Source organism: Copadichromis virginalis, linkage group LG14 (genome assembly GCF_057382275.1).
Source record: "Copadichromis virginalis isolate Kocher_CV1m ecotype Utaka linkage group LG14, C_Virginalis_male_GT1.1, whole genome shotgun sequence".
NCBI classification, from domain to species: domain Eukaryota; kingdom Metazoa; phylum Chordata; class Actinopteri; order Cichliformes; family Cichlidae; genus Copadichromis; species Copadichromis virginalis.
Genome location: NC_140631.1, coordinates 32,078,431 through 32,103,090, shown reverse-complemented (window position 1 = coordinate 32,103,090; position 24,660 = coordinate 32,078,431). Strand labels below are relative to the sequence as shown.

The following is a 24,660-nucleotide window of genomic DNA, read 5'->3' as shown; positions in this document are numbered from 1 at the left end:
AATCCTCTGTGAGGACTGAGAAATTCAAATTTTCAAATCAGGGCCTGCACGGCTTCCCAGCCAATCATATATGTGTCCTGAGGCATTCAAATTTGCATATTGGGGCCTTCATGGCTTCTAAGCCAGCCAATCATATCTGAGGGCTGAGGAATTCAAATCCACAAATCAGGGCCTGCACAGCTTCCCAGCCAGCCAATCATGTATGTGGGCTCCAGGTATTCAAATTTGCATATTGGGGAATTCGTGGCTTCTAAGTCAACAAGTCATCCATGTCATATATCTCTAAAAATTCATATTTTAATGATAAATTGTCAACACTTGAAGATTCCCCCATCTCTTCTGAACAAAACGGTGTAAGAATGACCGCTCTAGCCCCTATGGTTAGGAAATTATGGTCATTTGTTTGAGGGGAATCCTCACTATGTGAAATAAACTGAAAGAAGCAGGTCTATGTCTCTGTGCTGCGTGTGTAAAACAGATGCACCTGTTTTGGCGGGAAAACGTAAACAGCCTCTCTGATTGGTGGATTCAAATTCAGCAGCTCCCAGGCTGACCTAGAAACTTAGTCCTCTCTCCCTGTGTGTGTGTGTGTGTGTGTGTGTGTGTGTGTGTGTGTGTGTGTTTAGTGGGAGAGAGAGGACCCTGCCCTTATTTGACAGCATGTCATTGTAGGATTTAAATTGAACATAGTTAGACTGGTTGACTGGATTAGAGCCTGTGTTTGTGTGTCCCTCTGTGCATTTGTGTTTCAATAAGTTATTACTATTCTGCTAAATCATAGTGTTTCTGGTACTTTTCGGTACTTGTGCTAAATACAGTATTTCTGCTAAATCATAGTATTTCTGGTACTTTTCGGTACTTGTGCTAAATACAGTATTTCTGCTTTTCATAGGATTTATGCCTAATATAGTATTTCTGCTAAATTATAGTATTTCTGCTTTTTATAGGATTTGTGCCTAACATAGTATTTCTGCTAAATTATAGTATTTCTGCTTTTTATACTATTTGTTCTAAATTATAGTATTTCTGCTTTTTATAGGATTTGTGCTTAATATAGTATTTCTGCTAAATTATAGTTTTTCTTCTTTTTATAGTATTTGTGCTAAAACATAGTATTTCTACTAAATGTAGTATTTATGCTTAATAATAGTATTTCTATATATTTCTGCCAGGTCCCCAGGCAGCCAATCCTCTGTGAGGACTGAGACATTCAAATTTTCAAATCAGGGCCTGCACAGTTTCCCAGCCAATCAAATAAGTGTCCTGAGGCATTCAAATTTGCATATTGGGGCCTTCGTGGCTTCTAAGCCAGCCAATCATATCTGAGGGCTGAGGAATTCAAATCCACAAATCAGGGCCTGCACGGCTTCCCAGCCAGCCAATCACATATGTGGTCTCAGGCATTCAAATTTGCATATTGGGGAATTCGTGGCTTCTAAGTCAACAAGTCATCCATGTCATATATCTCTAAAAATTCATATTTTAATATTAAATTGTCAACACTTGAAGATTCCCCCATCTCTTCTGAACAAAACGGTGTAAGAATGACCGTTCTAGCCCCTACGGTTAGGAAATTACGGTCATTTGTTTGAGGGGAGTCGTCACTATGAGAAATAGACTGCAAAAATCCTGTGTCTCTCTGTGCTGCTGCGTGTGTAAACAGATGCACCTGTTTTGGTGGGGAAAAGTGCACAGCCTCTCTGATTGGTGGATTCAAATTCACCAGCTCCCAGCCTGACCTAGAAACTTACTTCTCTCTCCCTGTGTGTGTGTGTGTGTGTGTGTGTGTGTGTGTGTGTGTGTGTGTGTGTGTGTGTGTGTGTGTGACAGAGAGAGAGGGAGAGAGAGAGAGAGAAAGGCTTTTAATGGGATGATCTCATTCTAAGATTTAAATTCAATATATTTAGACTGGTTGACTGAATTGGATCTTGTGTGTGGGTCTCTCTGTGCATGTGTGTTTCCTCATGTGTACATATTTGTGATTGTGTGGCTGTAATAAATTTTTTTGCAGATTTTTGTCATTTAACAAGTATATTTGAGGGACCCTCAACATGTTCAGCATTTTTTCAGCTGTCCATTTTGCTTTTCCAATTTTTCTGTTTAACTTATTACTATTGTGCTAAATCATACTATTTCTGCTATTTTATAAGATTTGTGCTTAATATACTATTTCTGCTTTTCATAGTATTTGTGCTTAATATAGTATTTCTGCTAAATTTAGTATTTCTGATTAATTATAGTTTTTCTACTAAATCAAAGTACAGTATTTCTGCTTTTTATGGGATTTGTGCTAAAACAAAGTATTTCTACTAAATGTAGTATTTGTGCTTAATCATACCATTTCTGCTTTTTATAGGATTTGTGCTTAATATAGTATTTCTGCTAAATGTAGTATTTATGCTTAATCATACTATTTCTGCTTTTCATAGGATTTGTGCTTAATATAGTATTTCTGCTAAATTTAGTATTTCTGATTAATTATAGTCTTTCTACTAAATCATAGTACAGTATTTCTGCTTTTTATGGGATTTGTGCTAAAACAAAGTATTTCTACTAAATGTAGTATTTATGCTTAATCATACCATTTCTGCTTTTTATAGGATTTGTGCTTAATATAGTATTTCTGCTAAATTATAGTATTTGTGCTAAAACATAGTCTTAATTTAAAATTACAATATTCATAGTTCATCACAGTGTCTCTGGTAAATCACAATATTTCTGCTCTGTTGTACTATTTTTCTAAATCAGTTCACCTAGAAACTTACTTCTCTCTCCCTGTGTGTGTGTGTGTGTGTGTGTGTGTGTGTGTGTGTGTGTGTGTGTGTGTGTGTGTGTGTGTGACAGAGAGAGAGAGAGAGAGAGAGAAAGCACGGCCTCCCAGCCAGCCAATCATATCTGAGGTCTCCCGTTTCCTCTCTCGTCATATCTCAGCGACAGATGTACAGAGAGCAATGAAAATCGCAGTCATATATCATATATATGTCATATATCTCTAAAAATTCACATTTTAATGATAAATTGTCAACACTTGAAGATTCCCCCATCTCTTCTGAACAAAACGGTGCAGTGACCGTTCTAGCCCTTACGGTTAGGAAATTATAGTCATTTGTTTTGAGGGGAATCCTTAATGGATAATGTTTATATATATATATTTGTCTTTAAAACATCTTTGCAGACTGACTGTCCTGGACTGGTTGTTGTTGGTTTTTTTTTCAGGTCTGGTGAACTCAGCTCTTTGGTGTTGGTGTTCAGGAGTAGAGCCTTCTAATAATATTTATTCAAGTTATAGATTTAAAGTTCTGCGAGTTTTTTCTGTAGCAAATAAATATTGTATAGAATATTTAAAATCACCTACATTTTTGATGTTTACAATGCCCATTGTGTGTAATATTGGAATTTCCTATTACCCATGAACGCCTCATCTTTTACCTGACTGCCGGACATCCGCCTTTCCGCACACTTCGCTGAGTCCGCTCTGGGTGAGTGCTGCTGCTCTGCTTCTCCTCTTCTCTCCTAAATGTTTATAGTCTGTTTGTGCGATTTAACGAGTTCTTTTAGTGATTTATAAAGCCAACCGAGGTATAACTCATATTAGAGTAACACGGTGGTTGCTTTTTCTTAGTGAAACTTTGTCATTTTTGTATGTAAAAGGAGTGTTTGATGAGCTAACAACCCGATGCTAATGCCTAGCGCTCCTTTGAGCCCAGTGTGAAATGAAAATTTGACTGTGAACCACGGTTATTGTGTTGTTTTATTAATTACATTTGGTGTGTTTGTCAGTCTGTTACATAAGGTGCAGTTAGTTCTCTTCACAAATCAGTTGGTTAAAACAGCCTCATTCTTTATGCTGTAAAGTTTTTAACGAACCGCCATCTTAGATTCAGTGTCAGCTGTCGGCAAGATCAAAGGAGCCATTTTACCGCCTCTGACCGAACACGGGAGAAAAAGAGTCACGTTTGTCCAGGTCTTGTGGGTTAATTAAGACAAAGGAGGGGGGGAGAAACTGAGGATTAAACATAGGCTATGTCCCCACATACACGGGTATTTTTGAAAACGGAGATTTTCCGTTTCTGTTTTAAAAAACAATCCCGTCCACACATAAATGCAGAAATGAAGGAGAACGCTGCTAGGAACATGCCAAAGCAGCAGGTGGCGCTATATTCCTAACCGTGTAGAAATGTTGGCCAATCAGAAGTCTAGAAGCCTCGGTGGGAAATGGTAAACAAAGATGGGGCATAGAAGCAGAACCGAGTCATATCTGTGGGGGGACAGTAACTGTGTGCGCATATGTAAGCATTTAAACACTGCAGAGAGAACAATTAACAGTAACCGTATTGTAGAAATGCATTTCACCGAAACAATAACGTGGCGCACAGTGTGACGTCAAAAAAGGCGCTGCGTTTTCTCCGTTTCCCTGTCCACACATAAATGCAAAAACGGAGTTTTCGAAAATATTCTGGCAAGCGTTTTTAGTTTTTCAGTGACCGAAAACACCGTTTAAGTGTGGACGAAAGGTGCAAACGCATAGAAAAATCTCCATTTTCAAAAGTACCTGTGTACGTGTGGACATAGCCCAAGAATAATAAGAACTCCTAATATGTAGACTTTAATTTTTAAGAACTGTTTAACAAAGGCTTGTTTGTGCCAACCTAAATCTGCAGCACAGTTTAAATTCTCACTTTGTGGGAAATTAATGAAATAAACAACAGCCCACCTTCACATAAATAAAATATGGCAGTATATTATTATTAGTATGGTACATAGATATTTATTTTAAAACTACAGCATATTTACTATGATACTATGTGCAGTTGGTAATATTTTAGGAAGTAGAATTTGAATGCAGACCACCTCAAATATTAAAGCCTTAAAAATATGTCGTGCAGTTTTTCATGTATGAGTGTTTTGCAATGTTAAATGAGATGTAGACCAAAGAAAACAGAGGAGAGTTGTTGTTTGTATTCCAGCTGTAGTAAACAAAGAAGTTTAGTGAATCTTTTTGACAACAGAGAGTGATGCAGTATTGATGCTGATTTGAGTTTTCTGATCCTCTATTTTTGCTCTTTGTCTTTTGTTACACAGAGTGAACTAGAAGCTTGGTTTTGCCTTTGCTGGTAAGTAAACAGTGATTGTAACTGAAGCAATATGAAATTGGGATTGTGTAACATTTTTAGCAATTTACATACAATAGTTTGGCTTTTTGTGATATCTTGCCATTTGCTCATGGGCAAAAACACATTTAGGATTTATAAGCAGTAAAGCGCCCCCCCCCCCACTAGATCTCTGAGTGTCCCTAAAAATGTCCCTGAAGTTTAATAGGCCATTTATGTCTAATTTTAAAGGCTTATCAAAGCATTTCTGTAGTAATTATTGTTTTTATTACACATGTTAAGGCCATTTGAGACTCTGCAATTAAATTTTGCCCTCTTTAGACTAAAGTGAGTTCATTTTGTCTGAGGTACAGTGCTGGGAAAAGTCTTTCTTCCTTGCAGATTTATTTTGTTCATGCTTTTTTGTCACATGTTTCAAATCATCTAACAGGGATGATATGAATAAATACAAAAAAGCATTTTAAAGTGATGATTTCACGTATGAAGCAGAGAAAACCAAACCAGAGCTATCTGTTCTAATGTGAGAACATGCTGGTCTCTAATACCCAGCTGTGGAAGCCCTGATACGAAGAACTACCATCAAGCATTTATAGTATCAAGTATTATTTGTGATTGTTGCACGCTTTGAAACTGTGATGTTATCATTTGATCAAGTGTGCAGTGCGAGCAAATCATTGCTTGTGGTATCTGCTGTGTTATGTAATAGCACCAAAGTATTAGAACTTTACGTTCATGAGGAATTTCTGTGGAATTGCAGATGGATAAAACGACACATCACCTTAATAAAGACAGAAATCTTTAATAACGTGCAGAAAGAGAAGATGGGGTGTTTATAGTAAAGCTGTTGTAAACAAAGAATTTAACAGATTTTTTTTCCCACTACAGATTGTGATGCAGTATTGACTCTGATGCTGATTTCAGTTGTCTGATTCTGTATTTTTGTTCTTTTGTTACAGAGTGAAACAGAACTTCGGTTTTGCCTTTGCTGGTAAGTAAGCAGCAATTGTAACTGCAGTAATATGACATTGTCACTGTGTAACATGTTTAGCAACTTACCTAACGTAGTTTGGTTTTTGTGACATTACCATTTACTGATGGGCAAAAACAAATGGTCAGAATTTATACCTTGTAGCAGCAAAGGCCCCACACATGACCTCTGACTGTCCCTGAAGTTTAACAGGCCATTTGTGTCTGATTTTTATGTTTGAACACAAACAACTGTTTTTATACAGTTGTTCATGTTCTCCGTTTGTTTATGGATTTACCTAGCAGACATAACTATGAACGCATTTTAGGTGAGTTAGTGTAAGTGGTAGCTTAAACACTTAAGAGCACCACAGTTGTTGATTTATATCTTCACTCATATTCTGCTTATGTATTACATTAAAGTCAGACCACTATAGAAGTATTTTTGACTGAGTGAACAGAAGTGGTACGTTAAACATTTAAGCAATAATAAAAGACTAAGAGAACCAGAGTTGTGAGTAGGCAATGTTGTGTATGTTAAAGCCTGTGTGTAATTTATGTACACTAAGTTTAAATCAGTTTCTTAATAAGTTGCTTGATACAATGTGTTTGAAAATTATATATAAAAGGGAAATATTGCAAAATACAAAAAGATTCCTGCCAACAGGTACAATGGAAGGACTTTTTATTATAATTTTTAAGAAATTAATTGCAAAAATGGCGTGCCACTGTTGTTACTATAACATGTCAGAATTTACATGTATTTTAGGATTTACATATTCAGATCAGAACTAAAACCTAATGAGGTTTTCCGTTGATTCTAACAGTTGTGGTTTTTCCACACTTTATTAAGCACTGACTTGTGATAGAAAATGATGGAGCTAAAAAGCCATAATCTGTACCAACAAATATTGGTGCCTCTTCTTTGCACTTCTGTAGTATGCATGCCTTTATTACACATGTTATCGTCATGTGAGACTCTGTAACTAAAGTTTGTCCTCTTTAGACTACAGTGAGTTCATAAAGGCTTGAAGAAATTGAGGATCTTACTAGTTATTTCATGTCACAGTAAATTGGATTGTGTGTGAAGAGGTTCAACAGTGTAAGTCATTAAACAGTGATCTGATGTGTTGTTTCCTTTCTCTAGGATACTGATCTGATCGTCGCAAGTCTGGTAAGTATAGGTTTTGTCTGCAGTACAGTGCTGAGAAAGGTCTTTCTTCCTTGCAGATTTATTTTGTTTATGCTTTTTTTCACATGTTTCAAATCATCTAACAAGGATGACCTGGATAAATACAAAAAGCAGTTTTAAAGTGATGATTTCATTTTTGAACCAGAACAACCTGGTCTAATGTAAAAACATATTGGTCTCTAATACCCAGCTGTGGATGCCCTGATAGCAACAATTACCATCAAGCATTTACAGTAACTGGTAATGACTGGTTTACATCACTGGTTGATTTTGGTCCACTATAATTTCAGAATTGTCTTAATTAGATCCAAACAGAACAGGCAAAAAAAGAAAAGAAAAAAGTCTTAATTAAGGCCCAATATAGGGTTTTCAAGTCATACCAAGTACCACGGTGGTTAGCACTGTTGCCGCACAGCAAGAAGGTCCTGAGTTTAATTCCAACATCAGGCTGGGGTCTTTCTGTGTGGAGTTTGCATGTTCTCCCGGTGTTTGCGTGGGTTCCCTCCGGGTACTCCGACTTCCTCCCACCGTCCAAAGACATGCAGCTTGTGGGGATAGGTTAATTGAATAATCCAAATTGTCACTAGGTGTGTATCTGCGAATGAATGTGAGTGCGAATGGTTGTCTGTCCCTGTGTGTTGGCCCTGCGACAGACTGGCGACCTGTCCAGGATGTACCCTGCCTCTCGCCCTATGACAGGTGGGATAGGCTCCAGTGCCCCCTGAAAAGGATAAGCGGAAGCGAATGGATGGATGGATGGATAGGGTTTTCAAGTCATACCAAGTATCTTAATTTCATTAAAGTCCAGACTGATTCGTTTACACCAAGTGTTTTGTTTCATTCATTCAATTGGACTTGCTTGTGTGCTTCAGATCCTAAGTGTGATTAAACTTAAGCCCAGGACCTGATGAGTTGATGTAGGTCCTGAAGTAGTAAAGGAACTCTGGGACATCACAGTAACAGCACCATGTTTGACTTTAATGCTGGTGTTTTTCTCTCACTATAGATGATTCAGTTTAGTGCAGTTAGTCAGCACAGCTCTTGGTTATCATCGAGATATTATTAGGCAACTTGTTGTAGCTGAACAGGCAAAAACGTCTGGGAGGGTTTCTGTTTTCTGGGGTCTCCAGATCCTTAGAAATCTCTTTGTAAACCTTTACAGAACTATATGTGTTTGTTTCACATTAGAGCAGCTCACGACTAGCAGTTTAGGGACAATTAAATATTCACATAGGGCAGGGGTCTCAAACTCCACTCTTTAAGGGCCGGTGTCCTGAAGCTTTTCCACGTGTCCCTGTTACAAAACACCTGAATAACATTTGTAGGTCATTAGTGAGAGTATAGAATTTGACTGTGTTGAAGTGGCATCCCCGAAGACTGTTCAAATTTAAGTAATTTAAGTGTTTGGAAAAATGTACTTCTAAAAGTACTTTCATTGCATCATGTTCATTCACTCATGAGCTGCTATAACATGAATCAAATGGCTGAATTACCACCTCAGCATGCAGTCACGTTCTGTAGAGTTTTGCTAATGACCTACTAATGTTATTCAGGTGTGTTGCAACAGGGACACATAGAAAAGTTTCTGGACACCAGGCCTTAAGGACCAGAGTTTGAGACCACTGGTGGTAGGGCATTGTGGATTTCAAAAGCTTCTTCCCTTAAATCACTGCCTAAAAACTGCTTTTTGTAATTTGTCATAATGACTTGCAAAATATAGGTGGGATGAAAACATAAACATAAGACATTTTATAGTGGCCTGATATTTTTATCAAGGCTGTTTTTTGAAAATAATCCTGCCCTAATTTACAAAAGATGAACTGTGTCTGAAAGTCATGTTTGTTTGTTTGTTTGTTTAAGAAATGTGGGAATCTCCAGCAAAGATCTTACATGCAACAGCTCAGATACAGCACTCACTTCTGTTCTTTTTATCATGAAATGATCTACAAAGAAATGATCATCATACTAAATTTTGCTAATTAGGCCTTTATATCAGCTATGATAAGTTTATTATAGATTTAGTGTAGTGCTTATTGCTGTGTATCAAACATGCCCCAAATGTGACTGAAATATGTAGAAACTGCTGTGTAGAAACTAGCTGTCTCCAAATTTCTCATTTTGCCAAAATTCATACAGAGTGACCTGAAACTGTCTGCTGTAACCTCAGTGTGTTGGTTTTGTTGGACCATTTAATATTTACAGTAAGTTACTGTAGCAGCACGTCTTAGTTTGAGTTTATAGACTTAGTTTATTGTTTTAATAGAATGTAAAAATGTCCTTATAACAGTTCCACCATCATTTGTTAAACATTGTCATTCTGTTCAGTCCAATAATTTACTGTAGAAGTCTTTAGTATTTAAAGCCCTACATGTATTGTATTTTTGAGATTATAAGGCATAATGTCAATAAACAAGCCTGTTTTTAAGGCAGATTAAGCCAAACAAACAGTCAGATAAGTCAAACTTTATTCAAGTCATTCACAAACAACTCTCAACACTGTTCAGTTGTAACACATAAAATACAGAACAATACACTCACTTTTTCAGTTCATTCCTCATCAACAAATCCATCAAACTCTTCATGGGTTGATCAGTTTGAAATCTGCTTCTTAAGCATGTCTCTTAGCACGTGCCAGGTCCTTGTACACACACCATAATGTTATGTTGAAGCACCGTACGAATTACTCTGCGAGGGTCCTGACTATGGTAGCCATAATGCTCTGACAATACATCAAGCAGCGCAGCTTTGTAGCTTACGAAGTCTTACTAAAATATTTGACAGAATTTTGAGCGCTGTGTACCACAGAAATCCCGTTTGAGGTCAGTAAGCATAACCAGAATCGATACGCTAGGCACATTGTATGTTTTTGAGATAATGACAGGATTTTAGGTGTGCCATATAGTCTGAAGAATATGGTAAATCCAAGCATGTTGGAAATATGACTAATTCCATGCCTTTTGTGTCTTACAGGTGACCTGCTGCAGAAGATCCTCTCTCTCTCTATCATTATAAGCAATTCTGTCTATCCTATCACTCTCCCAACTCTATCTAATTTGAAAGCCATTCTATCTTGTATCCCTCTATCCCTACTGCTCTATCTAATTTGAAAGCCATTCTATCTTGTATCCCTCTATCCCTACTGCTCTATCTAATTTGAAAGCCATTCTATCTTGTATCCCTCTATCCCTACTGCTCTATCTAATTTGAAAGCCATTCTATCTTGTATCCCTCTATCCCTACTGCTCTATCTAATTTGAAAGCCATTCTATCTTGTATCCTTCTATCTCTACCGCTCTATCTAATTTGAAAGCCATTCCATCTTGTATCCCTCTATCTCTACTGCTCTATCTAATTTGAGAATCCAAGTTTTGAGAATCCTTTCAGAATCCAATTTTCAGAAATCCAAGTTACCAGAACTTGATCTATCTGTTACAGAATTCTGAGAGATCTCTGCTCTCACTGCTCTTTCTTTCCTGTCATTAAGCTCTCTCACATTCAGTCATTTTGCTTTAAATTACAAGTTGAATATACAGTAGTAGAATTACAGTACAGTAGAACTTATAGTAGAAACTACTTACACAGCCCTACATTTGTCATTTTAATTTTGCATTAGACTTTAGTTTGGACTGCTAGTTTGGCTTACTTTGATCAATTGTATAAAATATCACCTTTTTATAAGTTTATTTGTAATAAGATAATCTGGTTATTTTGTAATACATACATTCAGATAAATAATAAATCAGATCCAGTCTGTTAGTCTGTTTCATTGGCTATAACATTTGACTGCAAGTTTATAGTATTATTATTTAAGGACAAACCCATTTTGTCACTCAGTGTAAGTATTCAGTCAGTATTGTCATCGAGAAGTGCCTGAGGACCCAGACTTCCTGTTTCCTGACTGCTGCAGAACATCCAGCTGAAGAAACCCCGTTTCTAAAAGAGGTACAATAAAACGCACCAAATTGTTTCCAGAGAACTTTGAATTTCCTTTATTTTGAGTTTGGAGTACAAATCAGCTTTTTAACATCTATTCATATATTCATAAAAACATTTTATAGTATAATAGTACATTTCTCAGATTTAACAGTAACTTAAGGAGTTATAAGTTTTTCTGTGTTTCAAGGTTCAGTTTTGTTTATATTTGTGTATAACCACATATAAGTTCCAGATTGTACTTCAGCAAAATGCCAAGAAAAAGTCAAAGGTCGCAGTCCCAGAAGCTTAGATGGCAAAAGCAGAAAGAACAGGTGAATGTTTCTCAGAGCAGTGAGCAGGTAAAGGTGTGTGTTTCAGCTTTTCCCAGCACAGAAGTGCAGAGCAGTGTTCAGACAGCCACAGTGTCTTATGCAGATGTGGTAAAGAGAAGTGTTCCCTCAGTGTCTGTCCCAGAGCCTGAAGTTATGCAGGTAATCCAGACTAAACCCCAGCTAACTGTACAAACACAGCATGATGGAGAGACAGCCACAGTGTCTTATGCAGATGTGGTAAAGAGAAGTGTTCCCTCAGTGTCTGTCCCAGAGCCTGAAGTTATGCAGGTAATCCAGACTAAACCCCAGCTAACTGTACAAACACAGCATGATGGACAAGCTCCAGGACAGTCTCATGTACAGGTTACAAACAGTGAAAGTCCACGAGTGAGTAGCGTCTGTGCTTCCCGAAGCCAGGCCGCTCCTAGGTATGGAAAGTACCGGAATCAGCAATGCATGGCTAACAGTTTGGTTTTCCTGTCATTCTTACACGAGGATGAATTTATTACCAGAGCAGATCTAAACCGTGTGTTGGACAAAGGCCATGCCGTCTATTCAGATGCCAGACTGAGGTTTGTGAACAGTGTGTTTCTAGCCTGCGATGAACTTCCCTCAGTTGTTACCAGCCGCACACACGAGTATCAAGTCGACATGTCTCAGTTTGCTCATTACGGCACATTTGATGGTACAGATCACTTTCCGAGCCTTGAACAGGGATTACAGTGTTTGGCTTCAGACGTTCGCTATGCTTTGCTAGTCATGGGAGGAACAGTCATCGCTGTTAGCAGGCTGACTTCAGGTGAATATGCATATTTTGATCCTCACCCACGTAAGTCTACTGGTATGCCATTGTCGCTAAGTGTAAGTGGTGGAACTGCAGTTATGTTGAAATTCACACGTCTTAATGACATGATTGACAGGATCAAACGTTTGTACAGAATGTTCAGCATCGCACCAAGCTGCACTTATGAGCTACAGCCCATCGAGTTTCACAGTGAAAACGCTGCTGACCAAAGAGATGCTAATCAAACCACCGAATACAGACAAACAGCTACAACTGTTACAGCACCAGCTTTAAATGAAGCCGTTCATGAAATAAACTCCCAAAGATCTACTGACCAGACACAGAAGACTGTGAGAGACACTTTAACGACTGAAGTGACATCATCCAGAGTGGATTATTCAAATGAGACAGCTGCTACTGAAAACAACCATCTTCCTTCTGAGTATTTAGAAAAAGAAACATCTGCATCCTCTGTGAGAGAAACGCAGGTAACATCAGATTCTGTTCCTCAGAATGATTCAAACACTGCCTACTGTTTAACTAATATAACAGAGGAACTCTCAGATAAACTGCTGAAATATAATAAACAGCAAAGGAGAAAAATAAGGAGAAGATTATTAGCCCAAGAAAAAGTACCACAGAGAAAGGAAAATCAGAAGAAGAAAGAAAGGCAGATGTACAGGTTTGATGAAAGCTTCAAGACAAAGAAAAAAAACTCAACTAAGAAGTGTAATGATCCTGATCACAGACAGAAAAAGAGCATGTACAAAAATGAATTGTATAAATTAAATGCTACCTATAAGGAGAAACAGAGAGAACATTTAAGAAAGATGTATAGGGAAAGTGCTAAAATTAGAGAGAGAAAAAGAGAATGTGTCATAAGGACATATAAAGACAATCCCCTATTCAGAGAAAAGCAGAAGGAACGTGTAACAAGAACATATAGAGAGTCTCCCATATTCAGAGAAAAGCAGAAGAAACGTGTAACAAGAACATATAGAGAGTCTCCCATATTCAGAGAAAAGCAGAAGGAACGTGTAACAAGAACATATAGAGAGTCTCCCATATTCAGAGAAAAGCAGAAGGAACGTGTAACAAGAACATATAGAGAGTCTCCCATATTCAGAGAAAAGCAGAAAGAGCGTATAAGAAGAATATACAGAACTTGTGCTGGATTCAGAGAGAAACATAAAGCTTACATGAGGTCATATGTATATAACCTATATAAAAAAAGCGAAGATTTTAAACAGAAAAAACGATCTTATATGACAAAGCGGTATGGAGAAGAAAAACAATTTCAGCAACAACACAAGGACAATATGAGAGAACGAATGAGAGTAAAATATTGGAACGGTTTTTCTTTCAGACAGATGCATAATATCAGATGTGCAATGAATATAAAACGGAAATATCGCCAGATGCATCGACCAGCTGAGAGTTTACAGTGTCATCCAGAGAACACTTTAATGAATGAGGCCATATCTCGTTTCAGATCAAACATTAAGTCAGCACCATCTTATGTTTGTACTGTTTGTCTAAAAGCTTCTTTTCCTAATCAGGTGAAAATCTGCAAAAGAGAAAATTACTCAAAACACCAGACTGTAGCTCATCAGTGCCTAACTGGTAAATTTGTTCATGTGTGTGATGAAGCATGTCATGATCACTGCAGCTTTCCTGTTGAGAGAAAAAAAGAGTATATCTGTCACACATGTCACAGTTCCCTCAAAAGTGGATGCATGCCCAGGCTTGCTGCTGTTAATGGTTTAGAACTGCAGGATATTCCAGCTGAACTTTGTGATCTCAACATTCTGGAGAGACATCTGATTGCCAAATGCATACCATTTGCTAAGATTATTCCTCTTCCAAAGGGGAGACAGAGACTCATACGTGGTAATGTGGTGTGTGTACCATCTGAGGTCCAACAAACAGTTGACAGTTTACCGAGGATCAGAAGCCAATCACAGATCATGAGGATAAAGCTGAAAAGACGACTGTGCTACAAAGGCCATCAGCTGTTCCAGACTGTCACCTGGTCTAAACTCATTCAAGCTCTGCGTAAACTCAAACAAATTCATCCACAGTACACAGATATTATTATCAGAGATGATGCATTGCTTTGTGATCCAACGTTACCTGATGATGACAGCAGTGATGAAGCCAGCATGGCAAGTGATGATTATAATGAAGCAGATTTAATGGAAATTGACAACTATGAAAAAGATGCCCTTTTGTGTGAAAGTGAGTCTCAAAGTGACCAAGATATTAATATGCAATCCTGTGATGAACAACCAGAGGAACAAAATCCAGATGAACCAGAAAGTGATTTGAACAATGGAGGTTTTGCTCTAGAAAGTTGTCTGCAGCCTGTAGACATTTCAGAAGAGATTCTCTGTTTCACTGATAACACATATTGTGTGGCTCCTGCAGAAAGAAACAATCCTGTTAGCTTCTTCAGAACTCCTCATTTGGAAGCCATGGCATTTCCTGTGCAGTTTCCTACTGGTCAGAATACACTGGATGAAAAGAGACTTCTTAAACTCACACCAAGTGCTTACTTCAAATCAAGGCTTTTCAACATTGATGCAAGATTTGCTAAAGACACAAATTACCTGTTTTTCTCACAGTTTGTCACTGAAATACACTTGGCTAATTCCAGTATGACGATACAGCTAAGGAAAGGTAAAACTATGACCAAAGATGGACGCAAAATCACATCAGGAATGTTACAAAGTAAGACAGAAGTAGAGAAGCTGGTAAGAAATAAAGATGCAATCAGATTTATGCAGCCACTCAGAGGAACTCCAGCTTACTGGCAGAAAACTACCAGAGATCTATTCAGCATGGTTCGCCAAATAGGAACACCTCAGTTCTTTGTCACTTTCTCTGCTGCTGAGATGAGATGGCCTGAAGTGATTCAAGCAATAAAGAGACAGCAAGGTGAAGAGGTTGATTTTGAAGCCCTGGACTGGTCAGAAAAGTGTGAAATTCTAAGATCAAATCCAGTAACCACCATGCGAATGTTTGATAAACGTGTTGAGGCTTTGTTCAGAGATTTGCTTTTTTCTCCTGCACAGCCCCTTGGTGAGATCATTGATTACTTTTACAGAGTTGAGTTCCAGCACAGAGGTAGTCCGCATATACACATGTTGCTGTGGATTCGAGAAAAGGTAGAAGCAGATGTGGATGACGACCAAACTGTCTGTGACTTTGTTGACAGATACATCTCAGCTCAACTCCCTGATCCAGAAAAACAACCTGAACTGCACAAAAAAGTCACTGAGCTACAAAAGCACAGCAAAAACCACACAAAGACATGCTTTAAGAGTGTGAACTCTGGTTGTAGATTTGGGTTTCCCAAACCACCAGCCACAAGAACAATGATTGTGAGACAGGATGAGGATTCAGACACTGAAGCTGCAAAAGCCAAACTCAGACCTTTGTTGAACCTGCTGAAGGAACCTGAAGCTGCTTCCCTCACCATAGAGCAGATTCTGTCACGTTGCAACTTAACAATGAATGAGTATGAACAATGCCTCCAAGACATAAACAAGAAAACAGCTCTGATTCTGAAACGTGACCCAAATGAGTGTTGGATCAACAATTACAACCCAGACCTGCTTGAAGCCTGGAACTCTAATTTAGATGTCTCATTCATTTTGAATGCCTATTCATGTATAGAATACCTCTGTAAATATATAACAAAGAAAGAATCTGGCCTCTCTGAATACCTGAAGACAGTTATTGACAACTCTGATAAGAACACCGTCAATGAGTGTGATGAAATGAGAGCTGTGATGCAGGCTTACTCAAAAAAGAGAGAAATCAGCGCACAGGAGTGTGTGACTCGAGTCTGTGGCCTAAAAATGAAAAAATGTTCCCGCAGTGTTGTATTTGTACCAACAGATGATAACCCAGTAAAAATGAGTCGGCCCATGAGCTTCCTGGAAAGCACAACACACGACAGTTGTAATATTTGGATGACAAGTTTGAGTGATAAATACAAATGCAGACCTGAGACCCCAGAATATGAGGAAATGTCACTGGCTGATTTTGCTGCCTTGTGCAGGTTGGTGAGTGGTCCAAATGAAGGAAAAGATGTGCTTCCTCTTCTAAACCAGCTTGGATTTGTACAAAGGCGAAAGAATGATAAACCAGCTATAATCAGATATTACCACTGTTCACAGGAAAAAGATCCTGAGCAATATTATGGTCGACTGTTGAGACTTTACCTTCCACACAGATCAGAGCAGGAACTGAAACCACAAGGGTTCCAAACCTATCAGTCCTTCTACAACTCAGGTTTTGTACGACTTCCATGTTCAGACCACAGTGAGTCTGTGAAAAGGGTTGTGAAAAGAAATAAAGACAAGTATGAGAAGAACTCTGAGGATATTGAGAGTGCACTGGAAGAGTTTGAACAAAATAGGGATGTTGTGATTGATGAATGGTGTAATCTTGCTCCTGAATCTGAAGTTGTGAGGCTGCAATGTGATGAGAATCTTCCTGAGAGACATTCTGATGATGAGAACGAACAGGAGAATGTCCCCGACTACAGTCGTCAGTCTGATGCTGTAACAGAGATCAGAGCCATCAGAGAACAACCTGCAGTAGATCCAGCCGTGGTACGTGTAATGTATCAGAATCTGAACCAGAAGCAGGCCTGCGTGTTCTATACTATAAGAGACTGGTGTATTCAGCGAGTTTGTGGTTTGAACCCAGATCCATTTTTCTTCTATATCAATGGTGGTGCAGGAACTGGAAAGTCACATCTGATTAAGTGTATTCATTCTGAAGCATCAAAGATCCTGAGCAGACTGCCTGCTAATGCAGAAGAAGCTGACATATCAAATCCAACTGTTTTACTGACTTCATTTACCGGTACAGCAGCTTTTTCTATCAATGGCTCTACATTACATTCTCTACTGAAACTACCCAGGAGTCTGAAACCACCCATTCAAGGACTTGGTAACCAACTGGATGAAGTCAGATCTGAGCTGATGAATGCTGAAATTATTGTTATTGATGAGATTTCAATGGTTTCAAAACCCCTTTTTGCTTATGTGGATGCAAGACTGAAACAAATCAAAGGCACTCAGAGACCTTTTGGTGGAATGTCAGTTTTAGCTGTTGGAGATTTTTACCAGCTGCCACCAGTGCGACAGTCTAAACCTCTCTGTGTTTACGATCCAGAACAGATTGACCTATGGCAGGAACATTTTCAGATGATCACTCTAACCGAGATCATGCGTCAGAAAGATGATGTGGCCTTTGCAGAGATGCTGAACAGGATTAGAGTCAAAGAAAAGACAGATGAGCTTTCTCAGTGCGACAGAGATTTGTTGTCACAGGCTGTGACTGCACCAGAAGAATGTCCAACTGAGGTCTTACACATTTATGCCACCAACAAGAATGTGGAATCCCACAACACAGATACCCTGAAGAAGCTTCATTCAAACATCATAATCATCAATGCAGACGATTTCCAGAAGGATAAATGTACAGGCAGAATGGAACGAAGAGACAAACCATTTACAGGTGGGAGAAATGATTTACCTGACACTCTGAATGTTGCTGAAGGAGCTCGAGTCATGCTGACCAGAAACTTGGACACACTAAACGGTTTGGTCAACGGTGCTTTTGGTATACTGGTAAAGGTGGTGAGATCTGAAAATGATGGACACATAATTAAACTGGGGCTCAGGATGGACAACCGGCAGCCTATGAGACACAACCGCAGTGCTAATGCAGCATCTGATGATCTGGTTTACATTGAGAGAGCAGAGGAGAGTCTGAAGTTTAAAGGAGCAGTACGCAGACAGTTTCCTGTAAAGCTAGCATTCGCTTGCACAATTCACAAAACTCAGGGTCTTACAACACAGACAGCTGTAGTTTCAATGAAGAACATTTTTGAACCAGGTATGGCTTACGTTGCTCTCAGCAGGGTGACGTCTCTCAGTGGACTCTATTTGCAGGACTTGGATGAGAAAAAGATTTACGCCAATCCCGAGGTAACTGCAGCGCTCCAAACCATGAGACAAGCCAGTGTTGAGGAAATGATGCCTCTTCTTCAGGTCAGAGAAACAGCCAGCAGACTTGACACTCTTACACTGATCCATCACAATACGGAGGGTTTGCCATCTCACATCAGTGACATCAAGAGTCATCATGAAATGTGTTTAGCAGATGTTTTGTGTCTCACTGAGTCTCACCTTCAAGGCTCCTTTGTTGCAGACAGTCTTCATTTGGATGGCTACACCATGTTCAAACGCAACAGACATGTGTCCTACACAAACTTTCCTCACATGGCCAGCAGAAGTGGTGGGGGAGTTGTTGTGTATTTGAGGAATCATTTTCAGGTTCAGGTAAAACAGTATCTACATAATGTCACTGATCTTGAGTTTTTAGTGTTGAAGGTTCAGGCTCCATTCCCTGCACTCATTGCTGTTGTGTACAGACCCCCTGACTACAGTTTGACACCATTCATGCAAAACCTGGTAAGTCTTTTAGATTCACTTGAAATAATGGACTGTCACCCAATAATTGTGTGTGGAGATTTTAATGAGAACCAGTTGCAGAGTGGAAGAAAACAGATTCTGGAGCAGTTTCAGTCGAGAGGGTATTCACAGCTGATCACTTCTGGCACTACAGACAAGAACACCCTGCTTGACCTCATTTTTATTTCTCAGCCACAGAAATGTCTATATTCAGGTGTTCTGAGATCATATTACAGTTACCACAACCCTGTGTTTTGTGTCCTGTCCTCGAGCCAATCATGAAGTCGTCTGGTGAGTTTTGAAACAATTACAGATCATGTTTGTTACAGAGTTTACTGATTGTAGAGCATGAAAAATATTTTTCATTGAAAAAATTGTCTTCCCTACTCTGTCTGTAAGAAGACCCTTTCTTATTGCAATGTTATTAATCATTTCACCAAATCATTGCTGAACTTCATGCAGAGCAGAGAACATCTGCTATCATGCACCTCTGATCTGAAATGTGCTGCAACATTTATTAAACCAACATCATTTCTTTTATTCTCATGTTTTAAATGACTAAATCTTTTTACTGTGACGTATGTAGCTCAACAAACGAGATCTTCCCCTCCAAGGGCTTGAAAATATGAAATAGTAAATAAATAAATCCCACATAAATGCAGGTATTTATTATGGGTCACATGAATAAATACAGACAATTATATTTTCTTGATTATAGTAGCTTTTGTAGAATCAAAAGTTTTTGTGATGAATGAGTTTTTGCTTATCATGTTTTACAGGTAAAAAATGTCAAAAGTTATAAACTATCTTTAGGCTACCAGAGATGTCTATAATGATACATTATGTAGAGAAAAACATTAGTACAGCTTACAGAATATGTATAAAAACTGATTTAGAAGTAAATGGATAGTTTTCTGAAAGTTCCCGACTACAGTTTAACACCACCCACCCAGATCACCCCCCCAAGTGTCTATGTAATGCTGGTATGGTGTGTGAGTTTGACTTGGCCTTTATCCGGGTGGGTTTGGGTTTGGGTGGATAAAGGCCAAGTCAGAATTCTCTGAGCAGCTGGAAAAAGCTGCTAATAAACAAAGACATCAAAAAGTGTGGGCTTTAGGTGTAGCCCCCGCTTTCTGATGCACTAATTAGACTTAGTAACCGACACCCCATACCAGCATTACATAGACACTTGGGGGCTGAGCTGGGTGGGTGGTGTTATAAGCACGTGTTTTGTTAGATATATTTTTTCAGACACCATCTTCATGAACTACTGAGCCAAACCTGATCCATCAGTGCTGGACTGCACAGATAACTACATGCCACAAGGAGACTGCTGTGTTATGAATTGCCATACCAGTGTGTCTTCAATGGAGAAGATGACACACCCATCACCTGACCTCCTGCCTGATCTGGAGACCATCATCATGCTACCACACTACACACCTCTGAGACCATCAATGATGACTCATACTGAGGAAACTGTATTTCCTGTCAGAGATGCTCAGTGATCCTCAGAGCAGAGAGAGGTATCATTCTTTATCTTTGATAAAAAAAAATGTCAGTGTTTTTAATTCAATTAATTAATTAAAATCCTGTTTATTGCATAAATAATTCCACACTCAAATGATTATACTTGTTGACACTTTTTGAGTTTTAATTCACATTATGGATTACAAATCTATGCTTTTTCTACTCTGTCTCTCTGTGCAGGTATTGCTGTCTTCTGAGTTCTTCCGTGTCCCAACTGAGGCCTTCAAACCTCATTGCAGAGCTCATGTCTTTCCTCACCATCATGTGAGTGTGAGATTGCTCTGGATTCTGGTTATGTGGCCCGCAGCACCTATAAGGTATTTCAACATTGTTCATTGTATAACTTATTTGTAGTTTTCAGGGTTTCTACAGACAAAAAAAATGTTCCTTTTTCTGTATTTTTTAGAACAAGCTCGTCCAGTGTGCCTGCATTCCAGCTTCTTAGACTCTACGCAAGTGGACAGAGTATCAGTGTTTGGCCACTCTTACAGACACTGACTTCTGTCAATTCACTTCTACTGATCGGGTACCTCACTCCAGGAAGACAGAGGGCTGCAAGCCTGTCATCATTTCCAGTGTGGCTTTGTATTCTTCGGGTAGCATCAGATTTTTCCCACAAATATTCAAAGGTAACACTTGTTTTAAGCTTAGTTATTAAATCAAAAGTCTTCCCTTGTGTCATGTCTGTGAAGGTTCTCATGATGTCCTTTGATGTAGTCTCTCTCTTCACTTGCATACCCACTACAGAGGCAGTGGAGACTGTCAGAAAACGACTGCAAGAAGACAGGTCCTTGGAAGACAGGACCAACTTCACACCCGATCAGATGTGCACACTGTTAGACCACTTTTTGAGTTTTAATTCACATTATGGATTACAAATCTATGCTTTTTCTACTCTGTCTCTCTGTGCAGGTATTGCTGTCTTCTGAGTTCTTCCGTGTCCCAACTGAGGCCTTCAAACCTCATTGCAGAGCTCATGTCTTTCCTCACCATCATGTGAGTGTGAGATTGCTCTGGATTCTGGTTATATGGCCTGCAGCACCTATAAGGTATTTCAATATTGTTCATTGTATAACTTATTTGTAGTTTTTAGGCCTTAACACAAATAAAATGTTCCTTTTTCTGTATTTTTTAGAATAAGCTCGTCCAGTGTGCCTGCATTCCAGCTTCACAGAAAAGAACATCAGACACCAGCGAGGGAGGATAAGAAAGACAGACACAACAACATTGTCATCCCCTATGTAGCCGGTGTATCAGAAAAACTCAGGAGAGTTTTCTCCAAATACGACATCCCAGTGTACTTCAGACCCAGTAACACACTCAGACAGAAACTGGTTCACCCGAAAGACAAAACTCCTAAACACAAACTTAACAATGTGGTGTACGCTGTACAGTGCAGCGAGGAATGCCCAGACTTCTACATCGGAGAGACCAAACAGCCACTTCACAAGCACATGGCACAACATAGAAGAGCCACCTCCACGGGACAAGACTCAGCAGTTCATCTGCATCTAAAGGACAAAGGTCAGTCTTTGAGGATGCCAATGTTCACATTTTGGACAGATGGAGGAGTGAAAGAAGCCATTTACGTCCACTGTGAGCGACCATCTTTAAACAGAGGCGGTGGTTTATGACACCAACTGTCTGCCATCTATAATCCAGTTTTGAGTTCCCTCCCCAGACACCGTAACGTCCACTCACATCCTGGGAGTGGGCGTGGGTGATTTCCTGACCTCGGGAAATCACATGATAGGGTGGGGCCAGGTTTCACAATGAGCTCACCCGAAACCCTGGCTGATTGGGACCCACACCCACTTTCACACCTTGGCTCATGTGATTAGGTAGAGGATCATCAGGGGGTTCTTTGTCCCTCTTTGGGGGGAAACTCCCACTGGGTTTAAATCTGGGACTCTCCACCATTGACCCTTAGAACTGAAGAAGCTTCTCGGATGAGAGGTGAAACGTCTTCAAGGAACTCAAAGAAGTCCAGACGCTTTTCTTTCCAAGCTCCTTAGACTTCACTTGTGTTAATTACATTTTATTTGTTGTTGTTTTCTTTTAGATTTATATGCAGTGATTGGATGTGGTGGAGCTTTGTTAACCGTGTGGAAAACATCTGTTTGTGATGATATTTACAATGAGGCTTTAAGGTGACAGTTTCCATGTAATTTCAATCCTCTTACTAAGCAAAAACATGTTTGCAATTAACATATTTTTTCAGTTTTGTCTTTTGGATTTATGGTTAACATTCCTCTGTGACAGCAAATACTAAACTGGTCCAAGTAACCAGCATATCATTGGTCAAAGGCAAAAAGGACCACATGTCACACTAGCAATGAATTTTTGACTGTGTTTGTGTTAGTATAGAGTAGGTCTAACAGTGGTTTTCCACATCTGCTCTAATATATATAGATAATGGGTCAGACATATAAAGTCATTTTGAAAAGTTCATAAAGGTCATTTATATGTGTTCCTCTTTATCATTTTATATCAGGTCAAACAGCAGACTTGAGTTTTGATCAGGGTAGAACCATAACATTCATGCTAATGGTTCTACTGTTTACAGTTACTTTATGATGGATTTCACCCTGGTCACAGCACTATGTGAAAAGCTGTTAGAGGTAAAGTTAAGCCAATTAATACATCATCATAAGTCACTCTCTAACGCAGGGCAGTGATTATTATTCACTGTAATTTATTCCACAACAATGTTCTTTATTTGATTCTTTAAATATGCACATCGATTGTTTAGCTGTGTGACTCTCCACACCTGAAATATATCACAATGTGGACTTCATTTCGACAGTATTTTGTAGATTGGTACCATATTTATCATCGAATCATCTTGTGCATTTATTAACTAAATGTTGTTTGGTTTTTTTTTGTTTGTTTGTTTGGGGTTTTTATGTTGCCATTTTTACATTTCACCAACTGTGTAAATTCTGCAATTTTACCTTGGTTTTGTTTCACATCAGTTTATCTGCTGGCTGGTATTCCTGTCTTCCTTCTCTCACCCCAACCGGTCGCAGCAGATGGCCGCCCCTCCCTGAGCCTGGTTCTGCTGGAGGTTTCTTCCTGTTAAAAGGGAGTTTTTCCTTCCCACTGTCGCCAAAGTGCTTGCTCATAGGGGTCATATGTCATATGATTGTTGGGTTTTTCTCTGTATCTATGAAGCGCCTTAAGGTGACTTTTGTTGTGATTTCTTGCTATATAAATTGAATTGAATTGGTTTTCTTTCTTTTCTAATGTTTCTGGTCATTTTTCACAGTTAAACAAGTAACTTTGAGGTTACTTCATCGTTTTCAGCTGTTATCTGTATAAATTTTTTTCCTAATAATTACATTTCTGCAAAATTATAGCAGTTCTGGTAAGTTGTAATATTTCTGCCAAGTTATTAATTTTTTAATCAATTATTACATTTCTGCTAAGTTGTAGCTTCTGGTAAACTACAACATTTCTGCTGAATTGTTATGTTTCTTCTAAGTTATTGCATTTCTGCTAAGTTATTACATTTTTGCTAACTTGATGTTCTTCTGCAAAGTTATTAAAATTTCAACAACTTTTTAAACACTGACTTTGATTTCTTCAGCTTCTTCAGCTATTTTCAACTATTTTCAGCAGACAGCTTCAGCTTTACAGTTTCCTCTAAGTGATTGCAGTTCTGCTAAGTTATTCCATTTTAGCAAAGTTCCTTTGCTTCTGCAAAGTTTTTACAATTTCTGCAACTTTTCAGCTTTTTCAGCTACTTTTTGCAGACAGCTTCAGCTTTAAGCATCCACACTGCATTTTCGCAGGAAATGCAAATTTTTCTAGTTATTATTCTAGTTGCTTCCGTACACTTTTTGGCACTTAACTACTTCCACAATTTTCAGCCGATTTTCACCGTTCAAATTTTAAACTATTCTGCTATTTCTGCTAATTTACGCTACGATTTTTGCTATTTTTAACTATTATACTTTTTAAAATATTAAGCTTTTTTCCTTTAATTTGTCCCATTGAAATGAATGGGAAACTTCTGCAATTCTGCTAAAATTTGCTTGTTTTTGAAACTTAACTACTTCCTCATATTTTCACCTAGAACAACCATTCAAACTTTAAACTGTTCACAAATTATTGGGCTATTCAGGTATGATTCAGCTTTTTCAAATGTTTTACTGTTTTACTTTTATGCCTCTTAAAGTTTTGAGTTGCAAAATTGTGATTTTTCACAAAATACATGCGTTGTTATGGTTGCTATGCTCTTGGCTTCCAGTGTGCCACTGAAGGTTTTGCAATTTTCACTTCATGTCCGAACAACTTCTTGCTACTTGCTCAATTTTCACTCAACTTCCACAAA

The 24,660-nt window shown here is 38.6% G+C and overlaps 3 protein-coding genes and 1 long non-coding RNA gene across 4 annotated transcripts in view; all 4 read left to right on the top strand.

Annotated features, from left to right (window-relative positions):
• Window positions 1-24,660, top strand: part of LOC146694334 (dehydrogenase/reductase SDR family member 11-like) — a 122,514-nt gene that overhangs the window by 57,349 nt on the left and 40,505 nt on the right. The window lies entirely within an intron of this gene.
• On the top strand, window positions 3,402-11,517 carry LOC146694339 (uncharacterized). Its single transcript, XR_014914879.1, has 6 exons — window positions 3,402-3,479; window positions 5,083-5,114; window positions 6,068-6,099; window positions 7,225-7,251; window positions 10,240-11,211; window positions 11,432-11,517. It is a non-coding gene; the product is annotated as an uncharacterized LOC146694339 (long non-coding RNA).
• On the top strand, window positions 11,670-18,816 carry LOC146694338 (uncharacterized). The gene is made up of 3 exons (XM_085429679.1): window positions 11,670-12,788; window positions 13,860-18,662; window positions 18,755-18,816. Exons 1-3 carry the CDS (start codon window positions 11,670-11,672, stop codon window positions 18,761-18,763), a joined length of 5,931 nt encoding a protein of 1,976 aa, XP_085285805.1. The 3' UTR covers window positions 18,764-18,816.
• On the top strand, window positions 20,171-23,898 carry LOC146694337 (uncharacterized). Its single transcript, XM_085429678.1, has 6 exons — window positions 20,171-20,275; window positions 20,505-20,588; window positions 20,925-20,953; window positions 21,072-21,150; window positions 21,237-21,373; window positions 21,460-23,898. The coding sequence occupies exons 1-6, from the start codon at window positions 20,171-20,173 to the stop codon at window positions 21,956-21,958; spliced, it is 933 nt and encodes a 310-aa protein (XP_085285804.1). The 3' UTR covers window positions 21,959-23,898.